The sequence below is a fragment of the Nelumbo lutea genome, chromosome 6, assembly GCF_056320005.1.
Source record: "Nelumbo lutea isolate HS-2025 chromosome 6, American lotus-T2T, whole genome shotgun sequence".
Taxonomy (NCBI): domain Eukaryota; kingdom Viridiplantae; phylum Streptophyta; class Magnoliopsida; order Proteales; family Nelumbonaceae; genus Nelumbo; species Nelumbo lutea.
This window is the reverse complement of record NC_142689.1, coordinates 57,857,167-57,869,888: the sequence shown is the minus strand read 5'-3', so window position 1 is coordinate 57,869,888 and position 12,722 is coordinate 57,857,167. Positions and strand designations below refer to the sequence as shown.

General features: G+C 42.7%; 2 protein-coding genes and 1 pseudogene across 5 annotated transcripts; 1 reads left to right on the top strand and 2 right to left on the bottom strand.

Annotated features, from left to right (window-relative positions):
- Nucleotides 1-1,546: 1,546 nt before the first annotated feature.
- Nucleotides 1,547-2,440, bottom strand: LOC148849049 (uncharacterized). Its single transcript, XM_088951384.1, has one exon. It carries the CDS (start codon nucleotides 2,438-2,440, stop codon nucleotides 1,547-1,549), a length of 894 nt encoding a protein of 297 aa, XP_088807510.1.
- Nucleotides 2,441-4,418: 1,978 nt separating this feature from the next.
- On the top strand, nucleotides 4,419-8,252 carry LOC148849048 (zinc finger protein STOP1 homolog). Of its 3 annotated transcripts, none has more exons than XR_016100753.1 (4): nucleotides 4,505-6,652; nucleotides 6,732-6,858; nucleotides 7,445-7,674; nucleotides 7,758-8,252. XR_016100753.1 is itself a non-coding variant. In XM_088949751.1 (2 exons), exon 1 carries the CDS (start codon nucleotides 5,324-5,326, stop codon nucleotides 6,590-6,592), a length of 1,269 nt encoding a protein of 422 aa, XP_088805877.1. In that variant the 5' UTR covers nucleotides 4,419-5,323; the 3' UTR covers nucleotides 6,593-6,621; nucleotides 6,732-7,058. The 3 variants fall into 3 exon arrangements, 1 of the variants encoding a protein (XP_088805877.1); XR_016100754.1 differs by having other exon boundaries at nucleotides 4,511-6,621; XM_088949751.1 differs by lacking the exons at nucleotides 7,445-7,674; nucleotides 7,758-8,252 and having other exon boundaries at nucleotides 4,419-6,621; nucleotides 6,732-7,058.
- Nucleotides 8,253-8,904: 652 nt separating this feature from the next.
- LOC148849047 (GDP-mannose 4,6 dehydratase 1 pseudogene) lies at nucleotides 8,905-10,468 on the bottom strand (annotated as a pseudogene). The gene has a single exon (XR_016100755.1). The product of XR_016100755.1 is annotated as a GDP-mannose 4,6 dehydratase 1 pseudogene (transcript).
- Nucleotides 10,469-12,722: the final 2,254 nt, after the last annotated feature.

Here is a 12,722-nt window from a genome sequence, read left to right as displayed (position 1 = left end):
AAGGATAGCCCGGATGCCTCTACCGAGTAGGTCATGGAGACAGAGGAAGCTGCCCCTGCTGAGGATACTATGGAGACTGAGTCAGCCAAAGATGCTTCTAAAGATGTTGAAGGTGGGGGCGAGGATGGACTTCCTTGTACAAACAATCATCTACCGAGCCTCCAAGCTCAGTCTAGTAGATTTTTCTCTTTTTTTTTTTTTGAATGTATGAATCAGACTCTTTTGAAGAAATGAAATGCAACTCTCCTTTTTGTCACCTCACGTACAACAATTTTTCGTAAAAAAGTTTCCAAGTGTTGGTTGCCCCGAGGTGCCTAGCTTCTAAAATAACTAGTCATGACGAGGGGTAACCTGAAGTAGCTATGAGCCGAGGTGAACAGTCATGGTAAGTATATAACCCGAACTGTCTGTACACCAATGAAGCATAAGTAAGGTTTGCCTGCACTGCCCATATACTTAGAAAGCGACTGGGTCTTATTCATCTTTAGCAATGAGGTCATTATTGGTTCGGCACCATGGCCCTTAGGCTTTTAGAGTGACTCGTGGTTCACTCTCCATTATAATTTAGCCAACATGCAACCTAACCAAACTGCCTAAGAGGGTGGTCATTTGTACTTGGAAAAATTGGCGGTTGCTTGGTTCCCAAGCTCACAAGTAATATCTCCTTAGGTTGTCGACATTCTAGGCATGGGGCACTTGCCTCCCTTCCAAAGTTTCGACCTCAGCACCATAGGTCAAGTTAAATGGCATCTCACCTGTCGCAGGGTCAGTACTTCGATCTCGGCTGGGATGATGAACTCTGTACCGTAGGTCAAGTTAAATGGCATCTCACCTGTCGCAGTCTTGATAGTAGTCATGTAGGCCCATAGGGCACTGGGCAACTTGTCAACACAGAAACCTTTAGCTCGCGCTAGCCGAGCCTTCAGTCCTTGAAGAATTGCCCTGTTCATCACCTCGACCTGTTCATTTTCTTATGGATGCGCCACCGACATGAAGTTCTGTTGGATTCCCATCTCGGCACAATAATTTTGGAACTTTATGTCCTTGAACCGCTTCCCATTGTTGGAGATCAGCACCTTCGTCAATCCGAATTTGCACACTATGTTCCTCCAAAAGAAGTTTTGTACGTTCCAGGCTATGATAGTCACCAAGGGCTTAGCCTCCACCCACTTTGTAAAGTAATCAACTGCCACGATTAGGAATCTTCTCTGCCTGATTGCAGGTGGGAAAGGACCGAGGATGCCTGTCCCCCACTGGGCAAAAGGCCACGGGTTGGTCAAATACTTTAGGTCGGCAACGAGCTGGTGAAGTATGTTGGCGTGCCTCTGGCAGTTATCACACATCCGGACGAGCTCGAGTGCATCCGCTTTCATAGTAGGCTAGTAGTATCCTTACCTTAGTGCTTTTTGGGCAAGCGCCCTACCCCCCAAGTGTCCTCCACAGAGACCTTCGTGGATCTCGCTTCTAAGGGTCGCAAGCAACGCAGGTAGGGGAGCATAAAGGATCTCCTATACAACTGCCCGTCAATGAGAACATACTGGGTTGGCTAACGCTCTACCCTCCGAGTTGCATTGTACTCTGTTGGTAGGGTCCCGTGGAGCAGATAGTCAACAAGCGGGTCGATCCAGCTCAGTTCTGTTTGCAACATGGGAGCGACCTCTCCTGCCACCCTAACAATGCTAGGTCGAGGCAAGTCTTCGATGTACACTGTCCTCATAGTAATGTCACTAGTGCTGGCCAACTTTGAGAGTGCATCGACATCGGCATTCTCCGACCTTGATACTTGCCGGATGAACCAAAAGTGGAAGCCGAGCAAGAGTTCCCTCACTTTGGCCAAGTAGGCCATCATGGCGGGTTCCCGAGCCTCGTACTTGCCATTCACTTGGTTCACGACCAACTGAGAGTCGCTACATACCACGACGTGCTTTGTGCCAACCTCCTTCGCCAACGTTGGCCCGACTATCAACACCTTGTACTCTGCCTCGTTGTTTAACGCTTTGCATCTGAACCAGAAAGTGTACTCTAGCTTCACTTTGCTTGGCTCGTACAGTATGAGTCCACCTCCACTTCCTCGCTGATTAAATGAGCCATCCACGTGGAGGATCCAGGGCTCCTCATCCCAGGCCAGGGCATTCTCCCTACCAAGAATGAGTGTCACGCTGGTCGAAGCCTCCGACATGCTAGTCAGCTCAGCCACCTCAAGGGTCGGCATGCTAAACCTATATTCGGCAACGAAGTCCGCCAAGACTTGTGCTTTGATGGCTGGGCGTAGCTCGAATCGAATGTCGTATTCACTTAGCTTGATGGCCCACTTCGTCAACTTGCTTGAGACCTTAGGCTTCTGAAGGACATGCCTCAGTGGTCTATCAGTTAGGAAGATAATGGTATGGGCTTGGAAGTAAGGGCATAGCTTCCAAGCTGCAATGACTAGTGCATGCATAGGCCAGCTTTTCGATGTCGGGTTACCTGGTCTCAGATGCCTGCAAAACTATACTTATATAGTAAACGGACCTTTGAACCTAGTATACTTATATAGTAGACGGGCTTGGAAGTCAAGGTGCGTTGACTTGTGCTACAAAGGCTGGATTTTGTGCTGCTGACACTCCAAAAAGAGTGAGGGGCAATGTGTATGGTCACAGAGGGGGGTTTGCGGGTTGAGTGTAGGCTAATCTTGCCCCCCGGTGATGGGTATCTCGACGTTCTTTCCAGTACTTGAGGAAGCCATTGAAGTTTGTAGAAAGTAAATAAGAAGTGTAGGAACTTAGCTTTTATGTCGCGTTCCTACAAATTGCGCCAATTGATGGTGCGCGATCTGGATGCTCTTAGCTAGAGGGCAGCTCGGACGTTGGTCTGCTTTGCTGGTCAGTCGAACTACAAAAGAGGAAGGCTCAGAGGACCTGGGGTGGCTTACCCGGTGTGGGTGCTCTGATGCTTAAGCTAGTATTCGGTTGTACAAGCTAAAAGCTTGTATGCTGGTAGGCGAGTGAGCAGTAAATCGTGTGTACCTTAATACATTGGGGTTGGTGTCCTTATATAGGTGAGTTGTCGTAGGTCTCACAAAACACCTTTGAGTTCTTTGGTCCGTGCTACTAGGAATTCGTTCCACGCTAGGTGTAATTCATGCTAGCTGATAAGGCTTATCGAGTCCGCACGATCTGGGAGGGATGAGGATAAGGCTCGCAAACGTGCATCATGATCCCAAAGAGGTCAGAGACAGCTGGCTAGCTTATAGAAGTTGGCTATGTGTCACCTAGGTAGATCGGGCCATCACAAGCTGCTTAGACCTCGGTCTTGGCTGAGGTGCCCGAGGTACCCGAACTTACCTGACTTGCTGAGATGGCAAGAAGTGTCAATTCATCGTCCAATCAGCAGGTTGCTTCTACTGATAGGTCGAGCCAAATTACTCCTCATTAGACCTGTTCATGGGTCGGGTGGCCCGACGGGCCGGCCCGGCCCGGCCCCCGGACGGGCTTGAATGTGGTTATAGGCCCGTGGGCTTAAATTCGGACCAAAAAGCCCGGCCCGCAATGAATTCAAGTCAGGCTCGGGTTTTGTCAAAATAGCCCGACCCAGCCTAATATTAGACTTAAAGTGAGTAATGTGGTTATGTCCATTTGAATAAATTTTTTTATTTAAGAATGTAAAATTGTGTTTTAAAATATAAAAAAAAAGGGTTAAAAAACCATCTTGTAAGCCATTGTTCATTTAAATAGGAAAAAAACTATCTGAATTTTTAATTCTAATTTGAATAAGGAAAATTGTTTTTTTTTAATTAGGTTGGGCTTCGAGCTCGAACTCGGGCCCAAGTTATAGGCCCGTTGGTCGGGCCGGGCTCAGGCTCGGGCCTAGCATATTTCCCTTAATGACAAGTGAAAGCCAAGCCCGGCCCATGAACAAGTCTACTCCTCATCACTTTCATTTCCGGATCGTTTTTTTTTAAACCATGCCAATAACAATCATGTATGAAATATATATGAAATGTGTTTAAATGTTAAATGAATACATATATACATATATATTAATAAATATATTATTAAAAATTCAATTTACGATGTAATCTGATTTATGAAATTCAAAACACGAAACCAAACCATTTTTTAGGAAGGCAGATCAAACCAAACTACCAATTTCAGTTTGGTTCAATGCGATTTGACGGTCTGGACCGTGTAATTTTTTTTTTAATGTAATGAACTATCCATTTAGAACAACGATATTTGTTAATACGAAGCACCTGATGACGGTTATTACCGTTGTAGATGTTATTATTTAGCTGATTATTTTACTCTTCATGAGAAAACCATATATTGATATTCAATTCGAAAAAATGTATTTAATTCGAGAAAGTTAATAAAACAATAATATAAAAATATTTTCTCTTCCCTGGAGTATTTATGGTCCAGGGTCATCCATTGAGGTCCAGTCCAGACCGTCCACCTCTGTTTCTTTGGAACACAGTTTGGTTTACACGTGTATAATAGCATCACTCTCAATTCCTCGTTTCAGAAAAAGGCTGAAAAACATTTACATTGTTTTTTCTTCACGATCACGTTAGATCTCACATTCTAGATCTTCTTCATCTTGCCGCCGATCAACGGAGACGCCTGTCGTTTGTTTCTACTCAAACCAAGGTCCTTCGTACGAATATCGGAGAGTTGTTCACTCGGTCGCCGCCGGCAGGGTGAAAGAAGTTGGGTTCATCAAGTGGATAGGAGCTTTTCATTTGTCGTTCCAAAATCCTAACTTGTCTCGTCTTTCGGAGATCTCGCTGCCAAGTACATCCTGATTTGATGATCGTTCAGGCATCTTGGACCAAACCTGTAAATGTAAATCTTGTTTGCTTCTTTCTTTCTTTAACATCAAATCCGAAACCACAACTTCTCTCCTTGTCTCCGCTGTTCATCACTTCATCTCTTTAAAATTTCACTCCTCCTGCGGTGGTTGCTCATCTCGTACTCTGTTTTAATCGTTTTAACTGACAGTATCCCTCCTCTGGTTTCTCCCCTTTTTTCTCTCTTTTCCACTTTTCATCTTTTGGTTTCTTTATTTCTTTCTTTCTTTTCTTTTCTGAGGTGTTTGGGAAGGGGGAAGAGATTACTCTCAAGTTTAAGAATAAAGAGTTTAAGAGTTTCGGCCACAGTAAAGACACCTGCAAACCATGACTTGCGATGGATCTGGTCTTTCTTTTTCTGATCTTACTGGGTATAAGCAAGATTGATGTCCAGAGTAGCGTTTCAGAGGCCAATTCTGCTTTTTAAGTTCTTTTGTTACTAGACCTAATGCTTGTAAAGTGGAGACTTTTCACGTGAATTTGCAACAGTTATCAATGTCTCGACCTTGCCACGAGGACGCTGGGATCGATAACAATGGTTTGCAATCAGTGGAACTAGCACAGTTTCCACCTTATCAAGAATGTAATCCTAGGTTTTTCCTCAATAATTTGGCTTTTCTTCGACAGAAGGTCCATGATCTTCAGGGAGTGGTGAGGTCCATGTGTATTCAAGGAGGTAGCGATGTTGCTGCCGCCACCCGAAGACAACTGGTAGTTGCAGAAATTGGTTCAATAATAGCTCAGATGATCTCTATGGCCAGAAGATTACTTCATACGGATCAGCAGATAGAGGATCAGAATGCCCGGCCAGAGGTTAACCCCGTAATAGTAGCCCATCTGAGTAATTTACTTGGGGACACCATGGGTTTAGGAGCTCAAGATCTGCGGCAAATTAAAGGCAAAGGTTCTGCAGATGGGACCAACATTGATCCAGGGCATTGTGACAGGTTGGTGGAAGAAGAGAAACTAGATAACTCTGCTCAAGAGGTTGAGTCTGGCTCTTCGACTGATGCAGATGGGGAAGGAGAAGAGGAGAAGGTTCCAAGCCCGGGGTATGAAGTTCTGGAGCTTCATAAGGAGGAAATCCTGGCCCTGAATGCTCATTTCTGTTTAATTTGCGGCAAGGGTTTCAAAAGAGATGCAAACCTCAGGATGCATATGCGTGGACATGGCGACAAGTTCAAAACTCCAGAAGCTCTGGCAAACCCTAATAAGAGAGCAAAACTGGAACTCGTCCAACCAAGGCGGTATTCGTGCCCCTTTGAGGGTTGCAAGAGAAACCAGAAGCACGAGAAATTTCGGCCACTTAAGACCATCCTGTGCGTCAAAAACCATTACAGAAGGAGCCATTGCGATAAGAGCTACATCTGTAGCATTTGCAACCGTAAGAAATTCTCTGTTGCTTCGGATTTGAAGACGCATGAGAAACACTGTGGCAAAGACGACTGGAAGTGCTCCTGCGGGACCAGTTTCACGCGAAAGGACAAGCTGTTCAGCCATGTTGCTCTCTTCCATGACCACACTCCACTACCTTCCATGGACAAACTCAGAGGGTGTCGGATCTCAGATAAGGGTCCAAAGGTTAAAACAAAAGAGACCCATATCGGTGTAAGTTCAACAACTCCATCAAGAAGCTCTGGATTCAACTCCATTGTGATCTCACGAGAAGACTTCGTTCCTGATCAACCTGTTCCTCCAATGACCCAATCTCTACTACCACGTGGTTTTACTGAACCAGATGGAACAAATTCTACTTCTGAATGAGCACGATGATGATCATCAAACTTAATAATGTATCCTTCCTTTAAGTTTTATTATTCATCTGTAAGTTCCTAAGCTTCTGTTGTTTTATACACATGATGTATATCTCTATTCCATTATAAATTGGCAATCTAATATGCAGGTTGATATCCAGACAAATCTCCAATAACGTCTTTGGCATTCATTCTGAGATTCTGTGATAACCTTTTCGAGTCCTATGTTCCAGAGCATAATCCTTTCTGCCATTGTCAGCATCACCATTCCGTGAGGTTAGGACTCTTGCATTCTTTTAACTGTGTTTTTTTTTTTAATATTTGTATGTCTTGTAAACGAGGGATGTCGAGTGGATTCCAATACAATGTAAGAGGTGAACCCTGTATTGAGGATAATCCTGTTTGAATTGTTTTTGCCTTGTAAATCCCTCAAAGGCAAGTAATCAACATGAATTCATTGAAGCTATAGGCATAAACTTGGCTGTTTCCCTAATAGTTGGTATAACTGATCGGCAATGTTGTGCTAACCGAGACCTGGTTGATCATTTCCTCTCCTCTGCTGCTTTGGTTGATTAAGCAAATAAATCAATACATCCCCTTCCTCCTAGGTTGCTTGTAAAATATTTCTGACTGAATATGAAGTATTTCAGATATTATTTCTGCTCCATTTACAGTGAAAATTGTCTCCAAGCCCTATAAATTTAATTTGATATAAATAGCAAGAAAGACATGAAATCTTCATTGTAAAAAGGGCAGCCCAGTGGACAAGGATCCCGCCGGGGTCTGGGGAGGGACAAATGTACACAGCCTTCCTTACCCCTGCACATAGAGGCTGTTTCTGAGGAGGAAATCTTTATTGCAGAAGGGGCAAAAATATAACTCAAATATTTCAACATGAACTTCCTACCTAGTTTACTTTGAAAACAAGAGGCAAGCACACCTAGATGATCGTAGAAGAAGATATCATCTTGTCCTAGCTGAGTAAAAGAGCTGTGGTCTACTACATCATCTTGGGAAGAGAGCGTTCGTTGACGTTGATTCATCACTCTACAACTTGTTGCAATGCTTTACAGCAAGGGAAAGCTGATGCAGGTGACCTTATACTCGAATCTGGGTCAATTAAGCCTCACAAGTCACAAGTGATACTGATAGATTGTTTTCCCTCCTTTATTCAGAAATCTCTTATGGTACGCTTGTGGCATATATGAGATGATCAACAGATTAGAAACCAAGATATTGGCTCAGAATGATGGTACAATGTTGAAATAGCAACAAGCCTAATGGCACATGGATGGTCTAAATTTTTGAGAAACAGAGAAATCGAAGTTCAAAAGACCCTACAAGGAAAAGGGACGACGCAGTGGTGTTTCAAGAATAAACTCCACCACATCAGCACCAAATAGGCTCATTGAGTTGAACAGTGAATTTTCTATTTGGTTGGACTGTTTTGACTTAAAACAGTCATAAAACACTTCCCATGAAAATCCCTGTTAGGGGTGTTTCAAGAAACATCAATTTGATGTTTTCCACTCTACAAAGCCAAGTCTAGTGTTTAGACACCTTGATTGATGTGGTATGTGTTTATTCACTGAAAGTTTGTAATTGATTTGTCTGCAAAATCAAGAAAAAAATTAATGAACCCGTAGCACCTATCTGGCAACGTTTATTCACTGTGGTGTCCTGGCATGGATAAAAAGCACTAGTTTCTCACCAAACAGGATTCGAATTGTTTATGTTTCAAGTATAAACAGTATTTCGACTCAAAACATTGCATGTTGAAATAGCAATGGTACCAAATATAACCGTAATTTAGGCCCTGTAACTTCTCCCCTCGATCAAAATATACGTTGACATGAACCAAAAAATGAAAAATGATAGAACAAGAAGGTACCCAACTAAAGACAAAAAAAAGTCAAAAACAGTTTTACTTCCCTCCATTAATCTACCCAAAATTTGCACTGTGCCCAAAAAAGGGAAAAGAAAAAAACTGTTTAAGAATGTGACTCTTCTGTCTTCTCTTTTGAAACTGAAATTTCTTCTGTTTTGTTCAATCCCCAAATTTCCCAGGAAAAGCCTAATAAAGAGTAACCGGCAGAGAAATCAAATCCCAAGTAGTTGGGTTGAACCGTTGAACTAGAACTAGTACATCAGCCTACCACAAAGTAATTACATCAGCAATATTCAGAGAGAACAAGATGTACATTAGGGGTAGCGGATCTATGAATTGTGCGTACTCGGAATTATCAGAAACAGACTGAATTCTTCCAGATCAACTGATTTGGAAAGAACCAAAACGTATAAAAAATAAATGCCAGAGACGCATAGTGGAAATTACATCGAATTACTGGAATTTAATATTGGATCTATGAATATCAATCAATCATGAAATGAAAAGAAGACGTGAGAATACAAGTAATAACAACAACAACGATAAAAAAAAATGAGGATTTTACATTGCATTAACCCTACTGAAAAGTGAAAACAGAGAATGAAAACCCAAAACCTTGTGCTTGTTATAGCAAAGAGCCAAAGACGAACCCATCATTCCGATAATCAAGGCTGCTGCTGTGCATCCATGTAACCAGCATCAACGAGAACCTTCTCCCTCTTCGCCAATTCGATGTCCTCGTCCACCATCATCTTCACCAATTGCTCGAATCCAACCTTGGGCTTCCACCCCAGTACACGCCTCGCCTTGGTTGAATCCCCTTTCAAATTGTCCACTTCGGCAGGCCTGAAATACCGCTTATCGATCACCACATGATCTCTCCACTTCAATCCAACATACCCAAATGCCACCTCCAGGAACTCCTCCACCGTATGAGACTCCTCCGTCGCCACCACGTAATCGTCTGGCTTCTCCTGCTGAAGCATCAACCACATTGCCTCGACGTAATCTCCCGCAAAACCCCAGTCCCTCGAGGCCTGCAAATTGCCCAAGAACAGTTTATTCTGCAGCCCAACCTTGATCCGGCCCACTGCTCGAGTTATCTTCCGAGTCACGAAATTCTCACCACGGCGGGGCGATTCGTGATTGAAGAGAATCCCATTGCATGTGAAGATGCCGTAGGCTTCCCTGTAATTGACGGTGTACCAATGCGCGGCGCACTTGGATGCAGCATAGGGCGATCTGGGATGAAATGGGGAGGATTCTGATTGAGGAGGTGGCGTAGATCCGAACATCTCGGAAGATCCGGCCTGGTAGTAGCGGATGTGAGTGCGGCCAGTGGCGGAGATGTGGGATCGAACGGCTTCCAGGAGGCGGAGGGCACCAGTGGCGACGACGTCAGCGGTGTAGTCGGGGATCTCGAAGGAGACGGCAACATGAGACTGGGCAGCGAGGTTGTAGACCTCGTCGGGGAGGATGGTGTCGAGCCAGCGGCGAAGGGAGGAGGCGTCAGTCAAGTCAGCGTAGTGTAGCTTCATGCGGGCCTTATGGGAATTGTGGGGATCGATGTAGATGTGGTTGATGCGGTGGGTGTTGAAGTTGGAGGAGCGGCGAATGAGGCCATGGACATCGTAGCCCTTGTTGAGGAGGAACTCAGTAAGGTAGGAACCGTCCTGGCCGGTGATGCCAGTGATCAAGGCTGTCTTACGGCCTTGTGGAGGAGCAGCGGCCGCCGACGTCGTGTTACCGCCGTTGATTACAGCAGCAGCTGTAGATCCAGATTTGGAGGAGTCATTGTCGAATGATGCCATTTCTTCTGATCACTTTATGCCTCTTCTCGCTCTGCTTTCTTCGCATATGGACTGGATTGGGAGAAAGAAAGAGAGCGGGGGGGTTTGTTATTAAGTTTAAGACAAGTGGATGGATCGATTTGGTACTTTTTGGTTTATTTTACCATATCAAATGGCATATGGCATAAGAAGTCTTTTACCAAGATGGGTTGCAACTAATACTTGGGGCTAATCTCTGTCTGCCACTGTCTAATCTTTATTCACTAATGCTTAATTGATGAATCATTGCCCTCCCATAGTCCCATATTCATCAGAAAAAATAAAAAAAATCATTGGCCTCCCGGTTCCCGCCAATTGTGCCGGAAATGCGAGAATGAGACAACACCACAATACACTACTAGTCTACTACATTGTTAGGATTGGCCACTTGGCCCAATTCCCCAAACCCAACTGAGGTTCATTGCATTTGCATGTATGAACCATGACATGAGCCTCATGATGCTTTTCTATTTAATTATACATATGTACACAACTCAAAGCCTCAAACCTACAATGTGTTCTTAAGGCTTCGTTCGTTTTTATGTATTTAGTGGGGTCAATTGGTGGGTAATTGATTGACGCATTTGTATGTTGCTAAATTGTATTTCATTTCAAAGGGGTCGTTTTTTTTCTGTGATTTTGAGAGGGGAAAAGTTGGTCAATGGGATTTTAGTTCCCATTTATCAAGAATCTCATTTTTTTATCATATTTATGTAGGGATAAAAAAAGTGTATTATTTTTTATATCACTTATATATCTCCGAGGTGGATAAATAACTTTCCCACATATGGGGAAAGTTGTCAACACTTGAATGGGACAAAAATGTCCTTTTTAATAATGAATTTTTATGGCTAAAATGGGCATTGCCTTATTTACATAAGAAATAAAAGAACATGGGTAAATGCGACTTACCTGGATAAGTGTTTCTCAAGAAAAAATTACCCAAATAACTGCATTTACACGGATAAATAACTTATCAAAAAACGAACAGGGCCTAAAACAATCTTCCAAAGATAATTGATATCCTCCTAGAGGGTGGATAAATTGCTTATAGCTCTCCTCCTCCCGCCTCTCTTTATCTAAGTAAGTTATATCACACTTGTTTGGATAAATTCACTTAGTTAGATAAATAAAATCCAACTCCATTGCAATTAGGTGTGGAAGGAAATAAACACAAAGTTTGACTTACTGCATAATTGGCTCTGGTGAAATCTACATTCCACCCGAGAGGAAAATTATCAATGAACGAATGATTTTAACTTCCTATGCCATCCAATTAAAAATTTAGTTTAGGAAGTGTCGTCACTAAAATTCTGTATTTCTAGGCCCCGTTTGTTATTTAGTAAGCTATTTATCCGGTTAAAGTGCATTTACCCATGTTCTTTTATTTCTCATGTAAATAAGGCAATGACCATTTTAGTCATAAAAATCCATTATTACAAAGGGCATTTTGTCTCATTCAAGTATTGACAACTTTCTCTAAAGTGGGAAAGTTATTTTTACCCACATAATACCCAGAAAAATAAACTTTTCCTATCCCCCACATAAATCTGAAAAAAGAACATGAAATTCTTTATAAATGAAAATCTAAATCCCATTGACCAACTTCCCCCTCTCAAAATCCAGAAAAAGAATGCCCCCATAGAGTCATGATTATGCGTAAGAAGGCCTTATAACAGTGATTTACTTTTTTTATCAATACATAGCAGTGATTTATCATTAATTACAACACCTTAGGAGCACTGTTTTCAAACCCAAAACCGGTCACCTGATCGGTTTCATTTTCCTTCAAAACCGTTGTTTCCCTCAAAACCGTTGATTTTGATCAACAAACCGCTGAACTGTCCGCTTAACCGTTCACCGTTAAAACCGTTTGAATAGTTTTGACTGTTTTCCATTTTTTTAATTTTTTTTTTTTGTCAGAACAGGCCGACCGTTCGAACAGGTAACCAGACCCCTGACCAGTTATGTCACCGGTTCGTTTTTAAAAACCATGCTTGCGAGGGAAGGGGTTACTCGTTTGAATTCCTTAGAATCCCCAAATTCATCCCATCTAAATCCAAACACTAAAGTGACATTTAGACCAACTAAACGTTGATGTAATTCAACATCAACTTGCACGTTGCCCGCTCGGTATCGTCATGGCATCTAGGACCTGCTTTTTGCAATGGCCGACACCTTGCTCATACTTTCTCACTTTTGCAATTATTTTCTCTTTATTCACAGCCCAAGAATAAGACGGATGTCATGCAAGATCCTGATGTAATACAAAATTAGTGAATCATTTTGAGTATTTATAGGTTGTAGTCTTTATCTACCGAAAAAAAAAATTAAAAAAAATTGTAGTTGAAACAAATTACAAACACACCACCTTACAATTGAAGAATAGATTATTCCTTTCAACTAATACCACCATGGTTTCT

What these genes read in the sequence shown, in the direction of transcription:
- LOC148849048 (XM_088949751.1), top strand. Translation starts at nt 5,324, where the DNA reads ATGTCTCGACCTTGCCACGAGGACGCTGGGATCGATAACAATGGTTTG.
- LOC148849049 (XM_088951384.1), bottom strand. Translation starts at nt 2,440, where the DNA reads ATGCATGCACTAGTCATTGCAGCTTGGAAGCTATGCCCTTACTTCCAA.